Here is a 26740-nt window from a genome sequence, read left to right as displayed (position 1 = left end):
CTAAAAAATCTGAAAACTGAAGATGGTCAATAAATGAGCCAAATTAATGAGGAAGGATTAGAAAGCTTGTTGCAAACCACTGTAGCAATGCTTCAGCTGTCTGTAGTTACAATCAAAATAATGAGGTAAAAACCCTCAGAGGAAACAAACACATCACATACACTGCGCCAATTGTACCCCCTATGTTTTCAAGCCCATTCCTGGAAACAGTCATGAAACCCTTTCTAGGAGCGGAAGGAGCAGGGTCGTTGATTGTGCACAGCAAAGGGAGAAATGAATGTGAGGATAACTCCCACTAGACCTGTGTTGCTTGCTTCTTTGGAGGCTCATAAAATATCTGTAGGCTAACCACAACTGAACTTATTACATGTCAATCAAAAACAAACATACGTATAATGTTTTTAAAATTAGAACTTCTTCTCATTTTAGGGGAGAAAAGGATGGGGAAAGGCAACCATTTTCAGATTTTACTTGCACAGCGCTTGTGCTGTGCTTGTGAAATCTCTTGTATTTAATATATCAGGAAAAGGGGCTCTTATCAGTTCCCATTGCCAAATTACTGTGTTTATTCGCTTTTGTGTGGCCCCTTTTTGTTTTGTTAACTTCCCCTGGCTACACTCATTTACGATACTTCTATTACAGCTGTTCATGCTGTTTAAGTGCCATTCAACGTAATCTATTTTGTCATTATGATCAAAATATAAATGTTGTAATAAACATTGTATTGTACTGTATCTTATGTATTCTCCTTTAATCCTGTGATGATGCTTAGGCTCTAGAATGTATGGTCTCTTGGCAACTGTGTTGAGCCAAGACATTCCTGTTGGAGCGGTTGGCAGAGCTGGTCCATCTGGCTCTGCTATCCAAGTAGCCAATAAATAACCAGCATGCCATTCCTGTGCCAGCTTGGTTACTATAAATTGCATGTTAAAAATAAAGTTAATGTACAAGAGTTATGATATTTTTCCTAAATAAAAGGCAGCCACAAGTGCAGTTATCCGAACAGGGTCTTGATTTGAATGGTGCATCAGGTGGTACTGGACCAAAAAGTTGTCTGAACTCCTGTAAACACATAATATTGCTATTACATCAATTAAGTATATTATTTCCCTCTTTGGTTTTTCAAACTTTTGCAATTACTTGCCTGCCTTAACAGAATTTCTGTTACTTATATTGTACAACTATTCAGCAAGCTATAACTTACAACAAAAAATAGCTTATTATTAATCAAATAGGCGAAGCCTAATGCATTTACCAATGCTTGTTGATTCTGTGTTTTGGCAGGATCTTACAAGCTATCTACCTACCTACCTACCTACCTACACACACACACACACACACACACACGTACACCCACACATACACACGTACACACACATACAGAATAGCAAGCAGCCGGGCACGCTTCCCTCAAACCGAAACCTGGTACAGCAGAGACAGCAGCAGCTGTGCAAATACTGCTCACAATCTCAACTAGTTATATTTCTTGAAGGGTGTGGGTGGTAGCTTTGAGCACTGCTTTTGATGCTGTAGATAAGTAAGCACTATTTGTTTTTTGCTTTGTTGAGGAAGGCAATGAGGGAGACGAAGGTAAAGTATTTATGTCAATTGATGATGATAGAGTCACAGCTCTAACCACTGGGACCATGATTTGGGCACAGACGTGTAAGTACCTGTTAGTATTAGGGTGACCAAACTACTAAATAAATCTCGAAGGGCAAAAATCACCTACTGACAATCAGTAAAGACGGGGTGTAGGACAAATCCTGACAGGTATGATGAGCTCAACAGCAAGGGTGAAGCTGAAGGGATGCCTCACCATTAACATCTCTGCGTGAATACCATTCAGTGCAAAAGTGCCCAAGCTAAAAACCGACTTTGCACTGATGTTCAATTTAGATTTCTTTTTATATATACATTTATCTTCTGTTGGTGTTCTGAAAATCTGGTTTGGCCTCCAGGAACTACGAGGGACACCTCTGATTTAAAGACAACCACTTTTGGCCCAGCCATTAGCTTCTCATTTTTCACATTTGCTATTTGTCCATTTACTCTGCTGTAAATCCGTGCAATATAAAGCATTATATAGAATAATGTGTTATGAAAACCAACAGTAAAAGGTAGGGGATTGTCAGTACCTTTGGCTCCACAGAGGGGGACGTTATTCAGTCTACAAATGCAGGCAATCACTCTAAACACAAATACAAACAGCACTTTACACACATGACAAAGGTTTTAACCTTAAAAAACCGCAGCACTGGAAGAGTGCTTGTAAACCTGCAGCATTAAAAGCTAAGTTCATCCAAGGCTCTGATACCTTTTTCATCAGACAGCAGATCTGCTGGCGCACAGAGGGGGCCTGGCTGCTCAGGTTGTACCGGATGAAGAAGTGGACCAACTGCATCTCTTCCGTGGACACAACTTCTGTGCTTCGGTGGCTCTCACACAGCAGGCCCAGAGCATCAATGCGAACCTGTTCACAACACACACAAAATATTTTCTTTAAAAACTATTACCTATTGTCAGTTGCATTAACAGCATGCAATATATTATTTTTATGTTATTTAAATTGTCAACATTTTAGCGACTAACTACAATAAAGTTTGTAAATTCTCCGATACAAACAGAAACACCAGGTGTGTGGTTTCACTACAGGACGCTTGTCACAAGATTGTTTTTGTGGGCCTAAATAACAAAACAATTCAGCAGTGGGGTTTACACAGCATCCAGATGCACTTGTAAAACACTGGCAAAGTTTTCTCCTGCTAAGTTTACAAAACTTGGTACAGCCTCCTGGAACACAGTGGATGAACCGAGTGCCAGTTACAGTTACATATCCAATTCATTGCATTCGTATCATAGTTAGCTTTTAATCGATTCTTCACCACAATCTACACTGATCTCTTTGAAGGAAGCTATTTCTATGATGTCGACAACAAGGTTTTAAATGTTCTTGGCCAATTGACAAGCAGGGCAAACACCTTGCTGCACAATTCGTTATCTGCCACTTCGCAGAACCGCAGTATGGATCTGTGAAAGACTATTATCTGCTGCAAAAGTAAGGTTTGTATCTATATCCTAGGTTGTTCAAACTTGTGCATATGATTGATCAATGCAAAGCCTTTACTGTTATGGAAAGTGCTTTAAGGAACTGCAATCAGCTGTGAGCTTAGCTTGCAGTGCTAGTTCACAAAATGTGCAAATTTGCAAAATGCAACACTTTGAGGCTATTTATAATTCTACTAAAATGTTCCACGATTATATGCAAATACAGGCATGGACGTGAAAGCAAGATTGGTGATTGTTTGCTTCCAAAAAAATGTACACAAAACAAATATCTTCAAAAATGTTTTGGTAAACTGCAAACTAAAATACCATTTGTATGACTAATCATTTATTTAACGCGCATGAGGAATTCCAATATTTAAAACAAATATTAATAATGGACACTCAGTGTAAACCCTTCAAGGGAAACATGAAAATAAATTAAGGGGCCCGATTCTGGAAGAAAGTCAAAAAAGTGCACCCACTATTGAAGCCCTGTGCATTGGTGCAGATTTACAACTTTCAGTAATTCATAAGAGTTTGAAGACGACCTAGAAAATGTACTTGTAGCAAACATTTCTGAATTCCATTTACGTATAAGCAGATATATACCCATATACACCCTCATGATAAGATCTGCACTACAAATTCACTTTACCGCACACCCTGCAAAAAGTTTTACCCGGTCAGGAGTAAATTTCCTATCTTTTCAGGCTGGACACTAGTAAGGATTTGGTCAATACCCTTAGACATGTTAGTTTGCAGGTAAGCAGAGACTCAACATTACCTTCCAACCCTGGACCTATCACTTCCCACCTACTTCGTTCTAGCCCAGTATGTGTGGATTTGTGGAGGGGTGCCAAAATCAGAGCTTTGCTAGAATTCAAACCCAGATATAACGCAACCCAGAACATAATCAGATAGGCTATTAGTATATCTCCGACATAATGTTGCCATTATTTGTGACATCACTGCATGGCATCAAAGGTGACAATTTTTTTTTTTTTACAGAACAATTTAATCTCTGAAGCCTTTAATCCATGGGACGAGTAGATATTTTATACAATTTAACACTCATGTCATTTGTTTCATGTAAAGCACTCCACTACTCGGTGGTGAGGTTTGCATTATATACATAGCGCAATAAATGAAAAATAAATGTATGTAAGTAGGAAAGATCAAAGTTTTCTTAAAATTATAGAACGTTAGGTGGTAGCAGAATGAAGGATATAGAAAACAAGGCAAAGAGCTCATGAAGGTGTACATCAATGGGTGGAAATTGAAACCCCATGAAGGCGTACATCAGTGTGTGAGATTTGAGATGTGCTTCTCATTTGCGCACCATTGAGGTCTCCCATGTGTTAAATCGTAGATGGCGGGTTGGTTGGCGAGTGAGTTGAAGATAGTTGAGTTAGATTTGTGACCAGTTTGTGTTTTGTTTTCACCTTCATGGGACTCTTGATGAAAGCAAGGGTAAGTGTTAACCATTTTACAAAGGAAATAGTAATTTAAAAAAAATTATAGATAGTGAAGCGTAATATTTATATTTGTATTTTATTTTTAAAGTGCATCATGCAAATAACAGCAACCTGGAGGACTTCAGGCAAGGAGCACATCAGGCAAGGAGGATATTTTTGCAGCAGTATTGAAGAGACCTGAAGTGTCTGCCATGCTGCAGAATGGTGGGCTTACTCCATGTGACTGTTGTTTGCATAGCGAATTACAGTAGAAACTCTTGTATGGGACGAGATTGGTCATACTCCTTTGATAGTTCGGGGAAATAATAGGGCTGGACTTAGGAGTCTGACTGATGTTTTGTGAGTCAAAGTTCGAGGGGAAGTGAACCAAAGAATCCAGTAGATAATCTTAGGTTGTACAGAGGGGATCATTTTGAGGGTCTACTCTAATGTTAGGAGCCTAAAATGGGTCTTACCAAGGCAGCAAGATTTTTTTTTTTTAAATGGACAACCATAACCATTGAGTAGGTGGAAAACATGATCCAGGCGACAGATCAAAAGCATTTGAATGATTGGTCAACCAGATGATTATGAGGAGATCTCTCGGAGTGCTTTGTAAACTAGGTGATATGTTAAAATGTAATACCTCTCTTTGACTAGAAGCTAAGTTTTGAAGAAAACGATTTGCAACCAAAAATGAGCCAAGTTGCATGTTGCAATAGTTCTGGACTCCTTGGAGATCAGAAACATCCTTTTTTTAGAAGCTCATTTTAGACAGCATGAAACAAGCCCAAACGGGAAGTGATTAATGTGAAAATCAGGGCAGGAAAGCTTAGTAAATACATTTTTCAACACAATTGGTGTGGATGGTGAAGCTGTTGGTCACTGTTGAAAGGCATTCTGATCTTGTGTTTCTTCCTTGACAGCTTGGGGAGGGCAAGGGGTAGATCCAGGAGTCTGGCTGCATAGATGTGTGTGTTAATCATTGAAGGACCCATTGGGCCCAAGGGCAGAACAACACTAATCTGAACATTAAGATAGAGTCATCAATGCATGATAAAGTGTTGAGTATATGTTCCAGGTGACAAAAGTTCACATGTGGTAGCCAATAAGATGATTTTCTATATTTCTCGAAGGTGGATAATTTAGGTATTTGAAGGCAACTGATCAGAACCCATGAACCTTGCAACACTATGGAATCACTGGCAACAATGTCTGACAGGAGGACATGTAGTTGAACTTGCTATGACAGATACTATTGAAGAACGAAGAGGATAAAACAAACTATCACATCAAGGGTGAGTACCTGGCGATTGAGAAAAAGATCATTTGCTGTCTAAATACACTGACTCCCAATAAGTGAGTAAGAGATAAAGTGTTGAAAAGCTCCACATGAGTTACTGGGACAGTAGGCTGTAATCTTAATATTTTTCTCTCCAGATACCCACAAACCATGCATAGGCCAAACAGTGTTAAAAGGCATTAGAAACTAGACCTACTTAGATTGTTGAAAGCAGTACAGAGATTAGTGTTGGCATTACCCTCAAAATCAATGCGTGGCTAGTAACAGCGACATAAGGCAAACCACCCTAAGCATTTAGGTTTTTTACAAAACATCCCACTAGGATGCATCATTCTGATAGACAGCATCATAAAAGGGAAAAATCATTATTAATCTGATTGGCTGTTAATAGACAATGAATGAATTACATTTGATGTTCTACATTACCTGATCGTGTCTGTGAACTAAGCCTTGCCGTATTATTCCAATTGACACTTGTTTCACCCAAACAAAGTTATCCGTAAACTGCATGTGCCCATGAGCTCTGGCTGTCCGCAGGCATGCCATCAAGGCTCCCAGTGCACCACGGCTGTTTGTGGATCCTACAGAACACAGCATGAAACAAATACAATCATTTAACACATCCAAATAACTGACAGACACTTAAGGCACAAAAACTAAGTTATTCTCTGTTGATGCCTTCATCAATCTAAATGAATCCACGCATTTAGAAATGATACTATTTGGAAACGTATTAATAACTATCATAATTCATTGGTAAACGCGCATATCAAATGTTCCAAGTGTGTTTATGATCTAATGTACACAAAACACCTCCCAGGTCCTCGTCCTCTTTTGGTCCAGTCTTATATGTTGTTTTGCATGGGCTTGCAACTTGATGGTAATTCAAATTTCGTATGTACATCACTTATGTTTGTGTCACTTATGTTTGTATACTCCCAGATAAATATTTGTGATACTTGACATAATGGCATTTGTAAGGAAAATGCTTGATTGCATAGAATGCACTTGAATGTATAGGTTGTACGCCCCAATAAATTTAACATTTATGCAAGAAATTGTTACTTTTTTAAGATCGGATTATAAATATTGGTCATGACAAAAATAAAATATAATCTTAAAAGAGACAAATAACACTTGTCCCTCATAGCCTGTACAAAATCCTAACAATTAAATGGATGCAGGAGGTATCCTACAAAAATAATGTGGGCCTATCACAAGAGGTAATGACAAGGAAGATTGTATACACTTGTCCCACTAGATCACTACATTTCTAGCAGTACACAGCACCCAAAGCAAATCCAACCTCAGTCTGGTGAAGCTGCATACCAACCACAGGCTGCATTTAGCCAATATATTTTGGTGAGTTGGTTCTCATTGACTCAACTGTATGTTCCACTTTCCTGGAACCCAAGCAACTACAATACTAGAAAATTAAAGTAAAGCAGATTTAGTACCATGACAGTAGCTAGTCAACAACACTTGAGGACCTCTTTGTTAAGGTAAATGTACAGCTTGAAGAAGTTTAATTGAATTGCACCAAGGTTTGAAGGTTGAAAAGTAATGTTACTCATTGAGTGTATAGCATGTTATTCTGATGGGTGATTTACTCAACAGTTATACTATTGCAGACATGAAGGATGTAATTTGACATTCATACACGTTTGAAAATATTAGCAAGGCAGGGCTGGACCGCACGCAAAAGATATGGTGTGTAATGCATATGACCAACCTATCAGAACTGTATTTCTCCTAAAGGAGATCGGCATGGACGCTTGCTATGACCGTTGATTATTCTGTCCATTTCATCAGAAAGCATAGGCAGATCCAGATCTCTCTACCCACTCCACCCTAACGACTATAGTTGGTCATAATTGTATGAGAGGGTCTTAAGGAACTGAGCTCCAACTTCAACAACTGAAGTCTTTCGCTTATGGTGTTCTCGGGATCCTGGTTCTGCAACTCCAAACTCTGAAACATGGAACTGTTTTTAGCATTTGATAATCAGGCTAGCAACGAAGAGCAATCCATGCCTTTCTCATGGAGGTGCTGTGAGCTAGAGACTCAGAACTCCATAATGCAACAAACAACACTAAATCAATGTCTAGTCAGTGCCTTATTCCTTGGCAGATTGTTGTGAGTCTTCCACTGAAAAGGTATTGGGTGATGATAGACAGGTGAATAGTGTAGATGATGGAATGTTGAAAAACACAGGTCTCACATTCTCCCTCTGATGATAGAGTTAGTGGTGCCTGGAGGTGGGCCATCATGCCCCTCTAGAGGATGGTGTTAAACCTTGTGAGAATACAGCTCCCACCAGAGTGACACAATATCGACATAGCCACTCTTTACACCTCAGAAGCAGTCCAACAAGATGTCACTGCTTCGTGAAATGAGACAGCAACACTGGTGAATAGAGTATTGCACACGCGAGCTAGAACCAAATTCCAACCAGGAGAGTTTCACCACCCAAGTGTAGGGGTACAACCCACTCGACCCTTAACAGTGCTGCGCATGACAGTACATTCTTGCTCCTTTGGCAGTCCAGGAAAGATTAATGGGAGATCCTACAATAGTACAAATATTCCTGATGAGAGTACAGTTGAATTTCATCTGTCGTCCAGCTGCATTAAGGAGATGCTCATTCAAGGGTGGCATTCTTCCTTATTTGCCCGCAAACCCTGATTTTTGGGCCATTCCACTGGTATGGTAAGACAATTCCATCTTGTACAACTGGAGCACCTTCAGAATTACATTTGAGAAGGTCTTTAGCGGGTAATCTGACATGTTGTCAGTTGCCAACGAATTATTGGAAGGTAAAACAAGGTAACAAGCAGCTACTCGTGTACTTAATGCAGTTCAATCGTCTTGTAGCCGAACCTGTTTGGCCTGAAGAAAGAGGGTGGCTCTTTTCCTAAATGATGACTTAAAAGACATTCTCAACCACAAATGTAATAAGAATCTGAAGAGACAGCATTTGTCTGGTTTAATAAAACAAAAGCAAAACTATTTTTAAAATATAATAAGGCAGGTAGTTTTTTGGCTTTAATACTGAAATGTACAAGGAATTCTACCTGCATCCCGGCCATCAGAGACAAACATGGTAATATACTAGTGGATCGTAACACCATAATAGACTCCTTTCACTCCTTTAATGGTTTCTTATATAACCCAAACAGGGAAAGAAATATTGATATATATCAAACGTATCTTGATGAGTTGAATATGCCCAGTCTTTCAAGAGATCCACAAGCAAACCTTAATAAAAAGATTAAGGATGTCAAAATATTAAAAGACATGAAATCTTGGATGCTTTGCTACCTAACTTAATAGAACTATTGACCATGTGGCAGAGTCAGGCCACCAACAAAGATGGCCGTCTAACATCGAGTCTTCGGAACACCTCTAGGGCCCGGGGTGAAGGAACCAACCCTTGGTGAGATGTTTGGGTATGTTTCGGGGGCTCCCTCATGCGGGGATAGTCAAGCGTGGTGTATCGCTGTACATCTGCTGTTTGGAGTGCATCATGGGGACTGCAGAGAAAGAAAGAGGGATAACTGGACACCGCAGCCGTCCCTGACATACCACCTGTGGTGGCCCGCCCGCTATGCTCTACGACACTGGGTTTCATCACATGATCAACTGTCTTTCTATAGACAAACAAAATGAGAATGGAATAGCCCTATAAAAAATATTGGTACAATCTATACGCAACTGACTGGTGCATCTGTTATCCCTGAGACTTTCTTGAGGAGTGAAGGCTATCCAAATAAAATGTATTTAATGCTAATTAGATGTCGAACAAGAGAACATACAAACAATACATTTTAAGTATGTTTGTATTTTAGGAAGAGGGAATTAACTTGGTTAGGGTATCCCCAGTGGCGATCCTAGACTTGTCTGGTCATCACCTATACAAAAGAGGTAGGAGTATCATTCTTTATATGATGTATTTTTGGGGGCAGTGCTCCATCCTCTGTTAAAATAGTCGCTACCTCCTCCATTTTAAAGAAATCTATCGAAAGAAGCCAGTGAATAGGCAACTGGATTTCAGGAACACAAACACATGGCAACAAACATACACATATCCATGCACACAAAGCAAGAAACACCATCCCTTTTTTAAAACAGATAAACCTCTAGCAATAAACAAACTAAGAGGCATACAGGCACCACTGCACAGAGGCTAACTTGTACACATACCAAAATTAATGCAATAGTAATATAGCACAGAAGCACTCACCCACGTGCTCACAAGGACAACATACATTTAAGGCATATTCTATACAATGAGGCAACTGTTACACGGTCCTACCTGCCTTGTGAGAAAACATGCACATACAGTCACAGGCAATAGCCACACAGAGATACACAATGAGGGATAGACAGATGAACGTATAGAGGGACACGTGCATAATGTAATCAGTGCACAGCACTCTGGAAGTCCCATTACTGACAGGAATACAGAACGTGGTTACCTAGTGGTCACGCAAAGGAATTGTCAGCTGATCAATGCATCCTTGTAACAAAGTATAGTACCTGTAAGAAATGAGGGCATTAGTTGGCCAGTAATAACCACAATTATGGTCGGGGTGAACCCTTAAAGTCACTAAATTAACCGGAGGTCAATTCCTGGTAGCTATGGCACAGAGTAGACAGGCTTAACTTGGAGGTGATATGAAAAGTAGCAAAACAGTAATAAAGTCAAAACACCACACAAGAAAAATCCCATCCAATTTAGAAATCTAGAGTAAATTTTAATGAATGAAATTATGTCAAAATTACATTAATCCAATACGAGGAAACGGAGATATGAATTTCTAATGTTTAAAGATTAAAATAATGGCAAAAAACTTCAAGTGCGAGAATCAAGAGGGAGAGAGAGGACCAGATAGCTAGTCCAAATCCCCGGGTTATATGTAAGTAAATCAAAAGGAGACTAGCTAGAAAGGGGTTAGTATGACATTATTTTGTTGTTGTCATAGCGACTCAGTGTTGTTGGCGGTGGCACCTGTTGGGTGTCTTTAGAAAGCCCTCACCCACCAACCTAGTTGGTGGCATGCTTCATCATCGGGCCCACCCAGTAACACCTAGCGTGTCCCGGGTGTGCTACGACGCCTGATTACAGCGGAGCAGGTATGTCACTGTGTGTGCGGTGTGAGGTGTGTAGAGAAGTGAGGTTAAAACGGCTTGGCGGATGGTCCCTGGAGTGGGAAGACTTTATTAAAAGGGCCTCCGTCAGCGGTTAAAAATAAGGCTGTGGGACGTTAGAGGCGGGTTACGACCTCCTACGTCCTTGGTGTGTCAACATGTTTCAGCCAGTGCCTTATATTAATCTGGCTTTCTTCAGGACAATAAAAATATGTGTAGGTTAAAATTAGGGTAAGTGTAGTGTAGTCTATGTGTCTACACGCCCTAAAGTGTATCTAACTGTGAGAGGGGGGATTCCCTTCTCAAGATCACCTGTACATTTAACAATGAAAGACAGGGACAAGACAAACATAGGAAAAAAGAGTCACTAGAAAATATTGAGCATAATTTATGACAGCCGGCTTAATAGCGGATTAGTGCAGGCTATGAGCGGCTCAAGTGTAATGATACTGGTGGTATCATTATTGTGGAATCGCACTGAAATTCGAGGGTGAAGTGGTTAAAACAGCGGTAAAAAATACTGCAGTAGTGAATAGTGAAGTATTGTGGCGCAAGCACATTGTCTTACGCTTTTTTAGGCTTGCTTGTACTCCAAGGCTATTGAAGAGGCAAGGGGTGGCCCTGGTAGGGAGAGAGAGGACCACTGGGGTAAGGAGACCTGTGGGAGAAAGGGTAGCGCTTACCTATGGTAGAGATGTTCAGCATACTCACAGGATTTCTGGTCAGCTTCAGCGTGGGACCTGTTGTGCCTCCTTCGCATAACCGGTAATGAATGGCTGTGGTGGCCGGTTTTTATACTAACGTTAACTGCATGATTAGTGGCACCTGGAGGGAAGAGTAATAGTAGAAAGACTGGCTTTTTGGATCGGAATTGTGCTCAGGTGAGTGCCCTTCGTATCGCGCTAATGCGCGGAGTAGTGCCGCTAGCTTCGCGCATGCGTGCAAAGGTGGTTTTATCGTGCGCATGCGCGGCGAGGGGTAGTTTAGCGCATGCGCGGCCAAGTAGTGGTTCGCGCATGCGTGGTTGCGCAAGAGTGTGGCGCGATTGGATAGAGTTAGCGCATGCGCACTCGGGACTTAAAGTTGGATTATAGTAAAACGTGCCGAATAGTACTACAGGCACAGAATGTAATTCAAGTGCCAGATAATCCCGTTTTTAGATGGGAGGGTAAGGGGGACGCATGGTTGTCCCACTATGACTGAGGCTAGGGGAACAAAGGCAAGATCCCATTATTGGGAGGATGAGGAGGACGCATGGTTGTCCCACTAGGATTGTAGGCTAGGGGAACAAGGAGGTGAATAAAGGCAAAGGCAAAATGCCTGAAGAGAGGGGTAGTGCCCTACTGGGGTGCGTCTGGGAGGTCAGACTGGATCACAGGGGGGCAGTGGCAGTGAAGGCAAGGTTCCTGGGTGGTCATGCTGGACCAAGGGAGGCTTAAGGTCAGACTGGTTCACAGGGTCAGTGAATTCCAGGGGATGGCATCATTGAGCCCTTCAGTGGCCGTGGACAGGCGATATATCCACCTTTGCTCTTTGTTAAGCAATTTTTTGTCATTGTTAACTGGGCTGACTGGTATCTGTTCGATGACTGTCCAGGTGAAGTCATTTGGGGTGTGGCACTGGGTGATAAAGTGGTTTGTCAGTTTGCTTATGCTTTTTTTGCAGCGCATAGTGCTGCGGTGCTCCGTTATCCTGGTCCTCACTTTGCGTGTGGTCATTCCCACATAACGGAGCCCACATCTGCAGGTGAGTAAGTAGATTACGTTTTGTGAGTTGCAGTTTGTGTGGCTCCTTTGGGACCATATCTTGTTCGGTTCCAGGTTGAGGGTCTTCGTGTGGGATGTCAGGTGACAGACACTGCAGTCGTTGCATGGGTAATGACCAGTGACTTTTGGCATACCCCAAGCATTGAGGATGGTGTTCTCAGGTTTAGGTGGTGGTTTAGGTCTGGTACTGACGAGTTGGTCTCGGAGATTGTGGCACCTTTTGTAGGCAAACCTCGGGGGTTCCCAATTCCTTTGTCCGGAGTTAATGATTCTCCAGTTCTTCTTTATGATTTTGGCCACTTCATTCGAGGCAGTGTTGAAGGTAGTCACGCATGTTGTTGGTTGAGCGTCAGATTCTTTGATGACGTCTTCTAGTAATGCGTCACGGTTCTGGTTTCTTGCTCTCTTCTGAGTTTTGTTGATGATCGCCCTTGGGTAGCCTCGGTGCTCTAGTTTTTTGGCCAAGTCCGCTGATTGTGACTTGTAGTCGCGTATGTCTGAGCAGTTCCTTCTGATACGGAGGAACTGGCCAAATGGTAAGTTTTCTTTTAGAGGCCGTGGGTGGAAGCTGTTGAAGTGTAGCAGTGAGTTCCTTGCCGTTGGTTTGTGGTAAGTTGTGGTTGTCAAGGTTCCACTTGTAGCTGCTATTTCCAGATCTAAGAAGGGAAGTTGCTTATTACTGGCTGTGCAGGTGAACTTGAGGTATGGGTCTCTGTTGTTGAGCCATTGTAGGAAGTTGTCCAGTTCTTGTTTTGAGCCATCCCAGATGACCAATATATCATCGATATATCGATGCCATTTCAGTATATGGTCTTTGAACGGGTTGGTTTCTACATTGATGTGGGTGCTTTCGAAGTGGTGGACGTATAGTCCAGCTACACTCGGCGCGAAAACACTGCCCATGGAGGTTCCATTGGTTTGCAGGTAAAAGGTACCCTCATACTCAAAGTAGTTTTCTTTGAGGGCGAGGGCTGCACAGTTCATGACAAAGCTCCTTGGTGTCTGGTATGGCCAGGGGGATTCTTCCAGGATGTCCTTTAGCACCTGTAGGGTGGCGTCTTGAGGCAGGCTGGTGTATAGGCTTTCCACGTCCAGTCCTACCAACAGTTGTGTCTCAGGGTCAAAGGTGGTGTTGGCAATGGTTTGCAAGAGGTGCTTGGTGTCCCTGATGTAGGTGGGCGTTTTTTGTACCAGGGGGTTGAGGAAGAAGTCACAGTATCTGGACAGTGGCTCTAGTATGGAATTGATGCCAGATACTATGGGTCTGCCCGGCGGTGGGATTACCCCTTTGTGTACTTTAGGTACTGTGTAGAAGTATGGGGTTTTGGTGTTTTCCGGGCAGAGGTATTCGGCCTCCTGTTTGGAGATCTCCTCATTATCTGCTGCCCTTTTGACAAGGTCGTGCACTGTGGTGCGTAATTGTTCTGTGGGATCCCGCTCCAGTCTGCGATAGTTCCGGCTGTCGCTGAGTAGTCTCCGACATTCAGCGTCGTAGTCTGTCTTGTTCAGTAATACTATGCCGCCCCCTTTGTCAGCTGGTTTGATTACTAAGGTGGGGTTGTCTTTCAGGCGTTGTATCGTTTGCCTGTCTGTCCATGACATGTTGTTGTAGTGGTTGGTGGGATTGAGTTTCTCTATGTCATGGTACACAGCCTGTTCAAAGGTTGTTATTTCCGCTGGCACGGTTGAGGGTGGGGGGACAAAGGTGGACTTCACTCTGAGTCCTGTGGTGTTTGTGTTGTCCTCGGTTTGGGGCTGGTCTTGGTTTGACTTTTCAAAGAAGGACTTCAGTTTCAGTTTCCTGAAGAATTGGGCTAGTTCCGCTTGTAATCTGAACTTGTCCAGTCTTGTGGTCGGTACAAAGGATAGACCTCGCTCCAGGACAGACGTCTCTGTGCTGGAAAGTGGGGTGCTGGACAGGTTGAACACTAGTGATGGTTGGCAGGTGGGATTGTCTACCTGCTTGTTCCCGGGGTTGCTTCTTTCGTCTTCTGACGAGTGTTGGAGCTCACCGGGTTTTCGTCTTCCCAGTGTACTTGTGCATTGTTGGGCTGATTTGTTCTTCTGCGGCCCCGGGGTCTCTGGCCCCGTCCTAAAAAAGGAAAATTGTTGCCCTGGTTACCTGCAAAGTATGGCATTGGTCCTTGGGGGTACATGTTGGGGAAACCAAAGTAGGGGTTCTGCATGTGGCCTAAATTAGGTGGGAAGCCGAAAAATTGGTTTGGATGTCCTCCTTGCCAGTGATTAGGCCATCGCTGTCCTCTTCGTCCTCTGCCTCCTCGTTTTTGTGATCCACTGCTTGAATCACTGGAGACGGAGCTGTCATCCCCTGAGGAGTTGGATGTGTTGGTTTCCTTGGTAGGTGGGGTGTAGTTCTCCTCCGAGTAGGGGTATACTTTTGCGTAGGAGAACTTCTTCAGATCTTTCTCAAATTTTTTGAATTTGGCCTGGGTTAGGTAGTCCTTGTACTCGTTTACCTCCCGGTTCTGATCGTCAAGTTTCTTCTTGTACGATGTTATCGTGGCTTTGAAATGTCTTTCAGTTTCTTCTATCTCAAGGGATAGGGTGTCTGACAAACGTTTAGCGGTTTTTAGGATGAGGATCATCCAGTCTCTGGTACAGTGCCATGCTATCTGGGCCCAGTCCTTCCTGAACGTGGGGTCGTCGAGGAAGATCCTGGGTGCATTTGATACCAATAGCCCCCTGGGTGCAGAGTTGGTTCTAAGGTATTGGGCCAGTATTGTTCCATGTAGAATGGTGCGAATCCTGTTGCGCTTCTTTTCTGTTAAGGTCTCCCAGTCCGTGGTCTGTGCGATTGTGTTAGAGATGTTAAAATCGGTTTGGAATGACGGGTCAGACAGTATGTCTGTCAAGTCACTCTCAGAGAAAGTCAGTCCATGGTTTTCAGCCATGGTTGTAAGTTCTCTCACAGCTGCGCGCTGTCGATAAGTGCGAGAATCAAGAGGGAGAGAGAGGACCAGATAGCTAGTCCAAATCCCCGGGTTATATGTAAGTAAATCAAAAGGAGACTAGCTAGAAAGGGGTTAGTATGACATTATTTTGTTGTTGTCATAGCGACTCAGTGTTGTTGGCGGTGGCACCTGTTGGGTGTCTTTAGAAAGCCCTCACCCACCAACCTAGTTGGTGGCATGCTTCATCATCGGGCCCACCCAGTAACACCTAGCGTGTCCCGGGTGTGCTACGACGCCTGATTACAGCGGAGCAGGTATGTCACTGTGTGTGCGGTGTGAGGTGTGTAGAGAAGTGAGGTTAAAACGGCTTGGCGGATGGTCCCTGGAGTGGGAAGACTTTATTAAAAGGGCCTCCGTCAGCGGTTAAAAATAAGGCTGTGGGACGTTAGAGGCGGGTTACGACCTCCTACGTCCTTGGTGTGTCAACATGTTTCAGCCAGTGCCTTATATTAATCTGGCTTTCTTCAGGACAATAAAAATATGTGTAGGTTAAAATTAGGGTAAGTGTAGTGTAGTCTATGTGTCTACACGCCCTAAAGTGTATCTAACTGTGAGAGGGGGGATTCCCTTCTCAAGATCACCTGTACATTTAACAATGAAAGACAGGGACAAGACAAACATAGGAAAAAAGAGTCACTAGAAAATATTGAGCATAATTTATGACAGCCGGCTTAATAGCGGATTAGTGCAGGCTATGAGCGGCTCAAGTGTAATGATACTGGTGGTATCATTATTGTGGAATCGCACTGAAATTCGAGGGTGAAGTGGTTAAAACAGCGGTAAAAAATACTGCAGTAGTGAATAGTGAAGTATTGTGGCGCAAGCACATTGTCTTACGCTTTTTTAGGCTTGCTTGTACTCCAAGGCTATTGAAGAGGCAAGGGGTGGCCCTGGTAGGGAGAGAGAGGACCACTGGGGTAAGGAGACCTGTGGGAGAAAGGGTAGCGCTTACCTATGGTAGAGATGTTCAGCATACTCACAGGATTTCTGGTCAGCTTCAGCGTGGGACCTGTTGTGCCTCCTTCGCATAACCGGTAATGAATGGCTGTGGTGGCCGGTTTTTATACTAACGTTAACTGCATGATTAGTGGCACCTGGAGGGAAGAGTAATAGTAGAAAGACTGGCTTTTTGGATCGGAATTGTGCTCAGGTGAGTGCCCTTCGTATCGCGCTAATGCGCGGAGTAGTGCCGCTAGCTTCGCGCATGCGTGCAAAGGTGGTTTTATCGTGCGCATGCGCGGCGAGGGGTAGTTTAGCGCATGCGCGGCCAAGTAGTGGTTCGCGCATGCGTGGTTGCGCAAGAGTGTGGCGCGATTGGATAGAGTTAGCGCATGCGCACTCGGGACTTAAAGTTGGATTATAGTAAAACGTGCCGAATAGTACTACAGGCACAGAATGTAATTCAAGTGCCAGATAATCCCGTTTTTAGATGGGAGGGTAAGGGGGACGCATGGTTATCCCACTATGACTGAGGCTAGGGGAACAAAGGCAAGATCCCATTATTGGGAGGATGAGGAGGACGCATGGTTGTCCCACTAGGATTGTAGGCTAGGGGAACAAGGAGGTGAATAAAGGCAAAGGCAAAATGCCTGAAGAGAGGGGTAGTGCCCTACTGGGGTGCGTCTGGGAGGTCAGACTGGATCACAGGGGGGCAGTGGCAGTGAAGGCAAGGTTCCTGGGTGGTCATGCTGGACCAAGGGAGGCTTAAGGTCAGACTGGTTCACAGGGTCAGTGAATTCCAGGGGATGGCATCATTGAGCCCTTCAGTGGCCGTGGACAGGCGATATATCCACCTTTGCTCTTTGTTAAGCAATTTTTTGTCATTGTTAACTGGGCTGACTGGTATCTGTTCGATGACTGTCCAGGTGAAGTCATTTGGGGTGTGGCACTGGGTGATAAAGTGGTTTGTCAGTTTGCTTATGCTTTTTTTGCAGCGCATAGTGCTGCGGTGCTCCGTTATCCTGGTCCTCACTTTGCGTGTGGTCATTCCCACATAACGGAGCCCACATCTGCAGGTGAGTAAGTAGATTACGTTTTGTGAGTTGCAGTTTGTGTGGCTCCTTTGGGACCATATCTTGTTCGGTTCCAGGTTGAGGGTCTTCGTGTGGGATGTCAGGTGACAGACACTGCAGTCGTTGCATGGGTAATGACCAGTGACTTTTGGCATACCCCAAGCATTGAGGATGGTGTTCTCAGGTTTAGGTGGTGGTTTAGGTCTGGTACTGACGAGTTGGTCTCGGAGATTGTGGCACCTTTTGTAGGCAAACCTCGGGGGTTCCCAATTCCTTTGTCCGGAGTTAATGATTCTCCAGTTCTTCTTTATGATTTTGGCCACTTCATTCGAGGCAGTGTTGAAGGTAGTCACGCATGTTGTTGGTTGAGCGTCAGATTCTTTGATGACGTCTTCTAGTAATGCGTCACGGTTCTGGTTTCTTGCTCTCTTCTGAGTTTTGTTGATGATCGCCCTTGGGTAGCCTCGGTGCTCTAGTTTTTTGGCCAAGTCCGCTGATTGTGACTTGTAGTCGCGTATGTCTGAGCAGTTCCTTCTGATACGGAGGAACTGGCCAAATGGTAAGTTTTCTTTTAGAGGCCGTGGGTGGAAGCTGTTGAAGTGTAGCAGTGAGTTCCTTGCCGTTGGTTTGTGGTAAGTTGTGGTTGTCAAGGTTCCACTTGTAGCTGCTATTTCCAGATCTAAGAAGGGAAGTTGCTTATTACTGGCTGTGCAGGTGAACTTGAGGTATGGGTCTCTGTTGTTGAGCCATTGTAGGAAGTTGTCCAGTTCTTGTTTTGAGCCATCCCAGATGACCAATATATCATCGATATATCGATGCCATTTCAGTATATGGTCTTTGAACGGGTTGGTTTCTACATTGATGTGGGTGCTTTCGAAGTGGTGGACGTATAGTCCAGCTACACTCGGCGCGAAAACACTGCCCATGGAGGTTCCATTGGTTTGCAGGTAAAAGGTACCCTCATACTCAAAGTAGTTTTCTTTGAGGGCGAGGGCTGCACAGTTCATGACAAAGCTCCTTGGTGTCTCGCACTTATCGACAGCGCGCAGCTGTGAGAGAACTTACAACCATGGCTGAAAACCATGGACTGACTTTCTCTGAGAGTGACTTGACAGACATACTGTCTGACCCGTCATTCCAAACCGATTTTAACATCTCTAACACAATCGCACAGACCACGGACTGGGAGACCTTAACAGAAAAGAAGCGCAACAGGATTCGCACCATTCTACATGGAACAATACTGGCCCAATACCTTAGAACCAACTCTGCACCCAGGGGGCTATTGGTATCAAATGCACCCAGGATCTTCCTCGACGACCCCACGTTCAGGAAGGACTGGGCCCAGATAGCATGGCACTGTACCAGAGACTGGATGATCCTCATCCTAAAAACCGCTAAACGTTTGTCAGACACCCTATCCCTTGAGATAGAAGAAACTGAAAGACATTTCAAAGCCACGATAACATCGTACAAGAAGAAACTTGACGATCAGAACCGGGAGGTAAACGAGTACAAGGACTACCTAACCCAGGCCAAATTCAAAAAATTTGAGAAAGATCTGAAGAAGTTCTCCTACGCAAAAGTATACCCCTACTCGGAGGAGAACTACACCCCACCTACCAAGGAAACCAACACATCCAACTCCTCAGGGGATGACAGCTCCGTCTCCAGTGATTCAAGCAGTGGATCACAAAAACGAGGAGGCAGAGGACGAAGAGGACAGCGATGGCCTAATCACTGGCAAGGAGGACACCCAAACCAATTTTTCGGCTTCCCACCTAATTTAGGCCACATGCAGAACCCCTACTTTGGTTTCCCCAACATGTACCCCCAAGGACCAATGCCATACTTTGCAGGTAACCAGGGCAACAATTTTCCTTTTTTAGGACGGGGCCAGAGACCCCGGGGCCGCAGAAGAACAAATCAGCCCAACAATGCACAAGTACACTGGGAAGACGAAAACCCGGTGAGCTCCAACACTCGTCAGAAGACGAAAGAAGCAACCCCGGGAACAAGCAGGTAGACAATCCCACCTGCCAACCATCACTAGTGTTCAACCTGTCCAGCACCCCACTTTCCAGCACAGAGACGTCTGTCCTGGAGCGAGGTCTATCCTTTGTACCGACCACAAGACTGGACAAGTTCAGATTACAAGCGGAACTAGCCCAATTCTTCAGGAAACTGAAACTGAAGTCCTTCTTTGAAAAGTCAAACCAAGACCAGCCCCAAACCGAGGACAACACAAACACCACAGGACTCAGAGTGAAGTCCACCTTTGTCCCCCCACCCTCAACCGTGCCAGCGGAAATAACAACCTTTGAACAGGCTGTGTACCATGACATAGAGAAACTCAATCCCACCAACCACTACAACAACATGTCATGGACAGACAGGCAAACGATACAACGCCTGAAAGACAACCCCACCTTAGTAATCAAACCAGCTGACAAAGGGGGCGGCATAGTATTACTGAACAAGACAGACTACGACGCTGAATGTCGGAGACTACTCAGCGACAGCCGGAACTATCGCAGACTGGAGCGGGATCCCACAGAACAATTACGCACCACAGTGCACGACCTTGTCAAAAGGGCAGCAGATAATGAGGAGATCTCCAAACAGGAGGCCGAATACCTCTGCCCGGAAAACACCAAAACCCCATACTTCTACACAGTACCTAAAGTACACAAAGGGGTAATCCCACCGCCGGGCAGACCCATAGTATCTGGCATCAATTCCATACTAGAGCCACTGTCCAGATACTGTGACTTCTTCCTCAACCCCCTGGTACAAAAAACGCCCACCTACATCAGGGACACCAAGCACCTCTTGCAAACCATTGCCAACACCACCTTTGACCCTGAGACACAACTGTTGGTAGGACTGGACGTGGAAAGCCTATACACCAGCCTGCCTCAAGACGCCACCCTACAGGTGCTAAAGGACATCCTGGAAGAATCCCCCTGGCCATACCAGACACCAAGGAGCTTTGTCATGAACTGTGCAGCCCTCGCCCTCAAAGAAAACTACTTTGAGTATGAGGGTACCTTTTACCTGCAAACCAATGGAACCTCCATGGGCAGTGTTTTCGCGCCGAGTGTAGCTGGACTATACGTCCACCACTTCGAAAGCACCCACATCAATGTAGAAACCAACCCGTTCAAAGACCATATACTGAAATGGCATCGATATATCGATGATATATTGGTCATCTGGGATGGCTCAAAACAAGAACTGGACAACTTCCTTAATGGCTCAACAACAGAGACCCATACCTCAAGTTCACCTGCACAGCCAGTAATAAGCAACTTCCCTTCTTAGATCTGGAAATAGCAGCTACAAGTGGAACCTTGACAACCACAACTTACCACAAACCAACGGCAAGGAACTCACTGCTACACTTCAACAGCTTCCACCCACGGCCTCTAAAAGAAAACTTACCATTTGGCCAGTTCCTCCGTATCAGAAGGAACTGCTCAGACATACGCGACTACAAGTCACAATCAGCGGACTTGGCCAAAAAACTAGAGCACCGAGGCTACCCAAGGGCGATCATCAACAAAACTCAGAAGAGAGCAAGAAACCAGAACCGTGACGCATTACTAGAAGACGTCATCAAAGAATCTGACGCTCAACCAACAACATGCGTGACTACCTTCAACACTGCCTCGAATGAAGTGGCCAAAATCATAAAGAAGAACTGGAGAATCATTAACTCCGGACAAAGGAATTGGGAACCCCCGAGGTTTGCCTACAAAAGGTGCCACAATCTCCGAGACCAACTCGTCAGTACCAGACCTAAACCACCACCTAAACCTGAGAACACCATCCTCAATGCTTGGGGTATGCCAAAAGTCACTGGTCATTACCCATGCAACGACTGCAGTGTCTGTCACCTGACATCCCACACGAAGACCCTCAACCTGGAACCGAACAAGATATGGTCCCAAAGGAGCCACACAAACTGCAACTCACAAAACGTAATCTACTTACTCACCTGCAGATGTGGGCTCCGTTATGTGGGAATGACCACACGCAAAGTGAGGACCAGGATAACGGAGCACCGCAGCACTATGCGCTGCAAAAAAAGCATAAGCAAACTGACAAACCACTTTATCACCCAGTGCCACACCCCAAATGACTTCACCTGGACAGTCATCGAACAGATACCAGTCAGCCCAGTTAACAATGACAAAAAATTGCTTAACAAAGAGCAAAGGTGGATATATCGCCTGTCCACGGCCACTGAAGGGCTCAATGATGCCATCCCCTGGAATTCACTGACCCTGTGAACCAGTCTGACCTTAAGCCTCCCTTGGTCCAGCATGACCACCCAGGAACCTTGCCTTCACTGCCACTGCCCCCCTGTGATCCAGTCTGACCTCCCAGACGCACCCCAGTAGGGCACTACCCCTCTCTTCAGGCATTTTGCCTTTGCCTTTATTCACCTCCTTGTTCCCCTAGCCTACAATCCTAGTGGGACAACCATGCGTCCTCCTCATCCTCCCAATAATGGGATCTTGCCTTTGTTCCCCTAGCCTCAGTCATAGTGGGACAACCATGCGTCCCCCTTACCCTCCCATCTAAAAACGGGATTATCTGGCACTTGAATTACATTCTGTGCCTGTAGTACTATTCGGCACGTTTTACTATAATCCAACTTTAAGTCCCGAGTGCGCATGCGCTAACTCTATCCAATCGCGCCACACTCTTGCGCAACCACGCATGCGCGAACCACTACTTGGCCGCGCATGCGCTAAACTACCCCTCGCCGCGCATGCGCACGATAAAACCACCTTTGCACGCATGCGCGAAGCTAGCGGCACTACTCCGCGCATTAGCGCGATACGAAGGGCACTCACCTGAGCACAATTCCGATCCAAAAAGCCAGTCTTTCTACTATTACTCTTCCCTCCAGGTGCCACTAATCATGCAGTTAACGTTAGTATAAAAACCGGCCACCACAGCCATTCATTACCGGTTATGCGAAGGAGGCACAACAGGTCCCACGCTGAAGCTGACCAGAAATCCTGTGAGTATGCTGAACATCTCTACCATAGGTAAGCGCTACCCTTTCTCCCACAGGTCTCCTTACCCCAGTGGTCCTCTCTCTCCCTACCAGGGCCACCCCTTGCCTCTTCAATAGCCTTGGAGTACAAGCAAGCCTAAAAAAGCGTAAGACAATGTGCTTGCGCCACAATACTTCACTATTCACTACTGCAGTATTTTTTACCGCTGTTTTAACCACTTCACCCTCGAATTTCAGTGCGATTCCACAATAATGATACCACCAGTATCATTACACTTGAGCCGCTCATAGCCTGCACTAATCCGCTATTAAGCCGGCTGTCATAAATTATGCTCAATATTTTCTAGTGACTCTTTTTTCCTATGTTTGTCTTGTCCCTGTCTTTCATTGTTAAATGTACAGGTGATCTTGAGAAGGGAATCCCCCCTCTCACAGTTAGATACACTTTAGGGCGTGTAGACACATAGACTACACTACACTTACCCTAATTTTAACCTACACATATTTTTATTGTCCTGAAGAAAGCCAGATTAATATAAGGCACTGGCTGAAACATGTTGACACACCAAGGACGTAGGAGGTCGTAACCCGCCTCTAACGTCCCACAGCCTTATTTTTAACCGCTGACGGAGGCCCTTTTAATAAAGTCTTCCCACTCCAGGGACCATCCGCCAAGCCGTTTTAACCTCACTTCTCTACACACCTCACACCGCACACACAGTGACATACCTGCTCCGCTGTAATCAGGCGTCGTAGCACACCCGGGACACGCTAGGTGTTACTGGGTGGGCCCGATGATGAAGCATGCCACCAACTAGGTTGGTGGGTGAGGGCTTTCTAAAGACACCCAACAGGTGCCACCGCCAACAACACTGAGTCGCTATGACAACAACAAAATAATGTCATACTAACCCCTTTCTAGCTAGTCTCCTTTTGATTTACTTACAAAAAACTTCAAGTGTCAACTGTGGTCATCTGATTGTGCTTGAGTGGTACCTAGGCGCAAGTTAAGGCTGACCGCGATGGAGTACGGGATACAGAAATCAGGTTCAACACAGTCGAAGTTTAACCTTCAGGCTTAGCCTTTGAAATGGAGGTCAAAAATCGTCAGTGGGTCAAGCCAGCTGGCTATGAAAAAAAAAGGGCTCCATGTCATTGGCTAGCCGGTGGACGAGTTCTCTGTGAAGCCGCTGACTTTTGCTCCAAATGGGAGTAATTTGAATTGGAAGAGAAAGTCCCTCAATGGCTAGATAGTTTTGGCCCCTTTGCCAGGTGAAGGTTTTTATCTTCACACTTCGTCACTTTTTTGGAGCTTGGATTCTTCCAGCAGGGCAAGGCTACAGGTTCTAGCCAAGGAGAGCTCCAGGAGGCCAGATACCTTCGCCACGAGTTTCAGCTGAACAAGATTTGCTACTGCAGTAAAACTTTGAGGGGAGCAACATGATTATTTGGCCCAGCGTCAACGTACCTTGGTCAGATCTGCTTGCAAGGTTGGCCCCAGTCTTCCGGAGATCTTTGAAACCAAAAGTTCCAGATTGCAGGAAAACCTAGGAGAATACTTTGACACCAGTCATGGGTCCATGATCTTGGGAACAGCTCTTGCAGTGCTCTGGGATCAAGATTCACTCTAGCTGAGACCAGCAGCAGGGTCTAGGACAGGTCCACTTGGAAATGGTTGGCTAGGAAGTTGCAGAAACGGCCTTTTGTAGCTTAAATAGTCTTCTGCCTTTAAAGTCAACTTCTTTGTGCTGGGTACAAGAGGGCAAGTAAGTCCAGTCTTCCAGAATCTTCACAGGTAACCGACAGTCCAGTACACTTCAATTCTTCCACAGTTTGAGAAAGTGTTCTGAGAAGGGTAATGTGGGTGCCACATTTATGTCTGGCACAGTCTGTGGGTGGGGTGACTCCTGGCCCTCCCTAACCAATAGGTTAAAAGTTCCTAGGGGCATCCCTACCACCTCACCGGCCACCTGAGAGACCTCCACTGGCTCCCAGTCAACAGAAGGATCACCTACAAACTCCTCACGCGCACCTACAAAGCCCTCCACAACGCTGGACCCGCATACCTCACCCACCACTTCTCCTTCCACACTCCCACCAGGCATCTCTGCTACACCCATCAGCCCCTGGCCACCATCCCACGGAAACACAGGACCACTGGTGGAGGAAGATCCTTCTCCTACCTCGCTGCAAAGACCTGGAACTTCCTACCGCTGCATCTCAGGCAATCTCCATCTCTGCCTCAATTCAAGAAGCACCTCAAGACCTGGCTCTTTGACTGAACAGTAGATACCGTCTCGCTCCTCAGCGCCTTGAGACCCTTACGGGTGAGTAGTATGGCTTTACAAGAACACTAATGGATTGACTTTTGCTGTCCTTCCTGTGTAGCCTACCACAAACATTCCCACAGTGCCCCTCTCTACCTTGAACCAATATGGCAGAACCTTTCTCCCCAAGTGCCCATCCAAGAGATGTGGCCAAGGAAAAGAGAAATCCCTCCTCTTTGGTCACTCAAAACAGGTTCTTGGGCAGTTCTTCTCTCACTGGGATTGGTGCCTGGCTCACTAGAGGGACAATGGAGGGGACAAGCCTGGGTGTTAACTATATCTGCCTGCGACAGAGTAGGCTCTTTGAAGTTGATTAAATTCCTGGGCATAGCCCAGATGCTCATCCTGCCAGATGAACAGATCACCTCCCATTACCCAAGACCTTTCTCTCACCTCTGGGAGAAAGTTCACACCTTATCAAGGGAGCTTATTCTGCTACCAGGTGACAGTCGGGCTAATGCAAATCAGCATCCAGGGGCATTAGGCAGGGAACAAGCAACTTTCTAAAAGTACCTTTTCCAAAATATTGAGTACAAATGCAACCCCTCCAATGACTTACAGATTTAAAAAACTCAAAATAATGAAGATTGCAGCTGTTTCTTACCCGGTATTAAATGTATTACTGTATACCAGTGCGGCCCTAGGGAACAGCAAATTCTGCTTTTAGGGACTTTTCACTGTAAGGATATGCTTAACATTAATCTTGTACATGTCCTACTTTTAAATACCATGCGTCCTGCCTTTACAGACAGTAAGCCCTACTGGGAGGAGACTTATTCATATTAGAAAGTAAAGTTTATCCCTGTCAAAGGGGATTATTTTAACATGTCAAATCTGCAGTTTAAACCTGCATTGCATGGCTACAAATGGCAGACTTGCAGGCAAGTTTACACTGTCACTGTAGTGGATGCCACAAGGGGTGCTGCAGTCTACCTGTGACACTTAGCATACATGCCTTGGGTACTCTTTGTACCATATAATAGGCACTTATTTATAAGTTAAATAGGTCATTGGGTATGACAATTTCATCATGTTGAAAGGGGAGCACAGGCACTTTGTCACTTGTTAGCAAGGGTAAAGTGCAAAGAGTTCAACAGCCACCACATAGAGGGTTCAACTAAAAGGCAAAATAAACAAATCTGGGGTGACCCTGCAGAAAGGGCACATTTCCAACAGTACTATAGCAAAGAAAATGTCAATAAATATTTGGTATAAAGATACTTTAAATTTGAAAAATGCAGTTTGTTATCACAAAGTTTTAAAAGCACCCTTCTGTTTGAAATAACAGTGACATTAATAATAAATCAACTTCAACTTTATGTTGAACAAACTGGAATACTGGTGCAATTTCTGATTGGTTTAATATTAAGAATGGGAACTAAATTAGTCAGACCTCTTGCACTGGCCTGACTCTGTAAATTGGAGAAAAGAGAACATGTTGCCCTTGGTCTCACCTGACTGGTACTGTCAACCAAACATATGACGTTGCTAGATAAGGGGAGGCCTACCAAGCAATGCAGTATTTCTTTATTGATAGGATCCAATGTGTAACCATACCATAATTTCAATGTATCCTGAGAAATATGGTCCATCGACTTCCCTAGCGATCTAGATTATCCTCACTGTTATTTCACATTTACCTGAAGCCTTCAGTATTAGTTTCCTCGATTCTTTG

At 44.7% G+C, this 26740-nt stretch overlaps 1 protein-coding gene across 1 annotated transcript in view; it reads right to left on the bottom strand.

The window, feature by feature from the left end:
* Positions 1–26740, bottom strand: part of THADA (THADA armadillo repeat containing) — a 1588234-nt gene that overhangs the window by 1382936 nt on the left and 178558 nt on the right. Inside the window, exons 13-14 of the mRNA XM_086927803.1 lie at positions 6232–6386; positions 2318–2473 (exon numbers count right to left, since the gene is read on the bottom strand). Of these exons, the coding sequence (XP_086783929.1) occupies positions 2318–2473; positions 6232–6386 (311 nt within the window). The remainder of the gene's footprint in view (positions 1–2317; positions 2474–6231; positions 6387–26740) is intronic.

This window comes from Lissotriton vulgaris, chromosome 6 (assembly GCF_964263255.1).
Source record: "Lissotriton vulgaris chromosome 6, aLisVul1.2, whole genome shotgun sequence".
Classification (NCBI taxonomy): domain Eukaryota; kingdom Metazoa; phylum Chordata; class Amphibia; order Caudata; family Salamandridae; genus Lissotriton; species Lissotriton vulgaris.
This window is presented reverse-complemented; position numbering and strand designations above follow the sequence as displayed.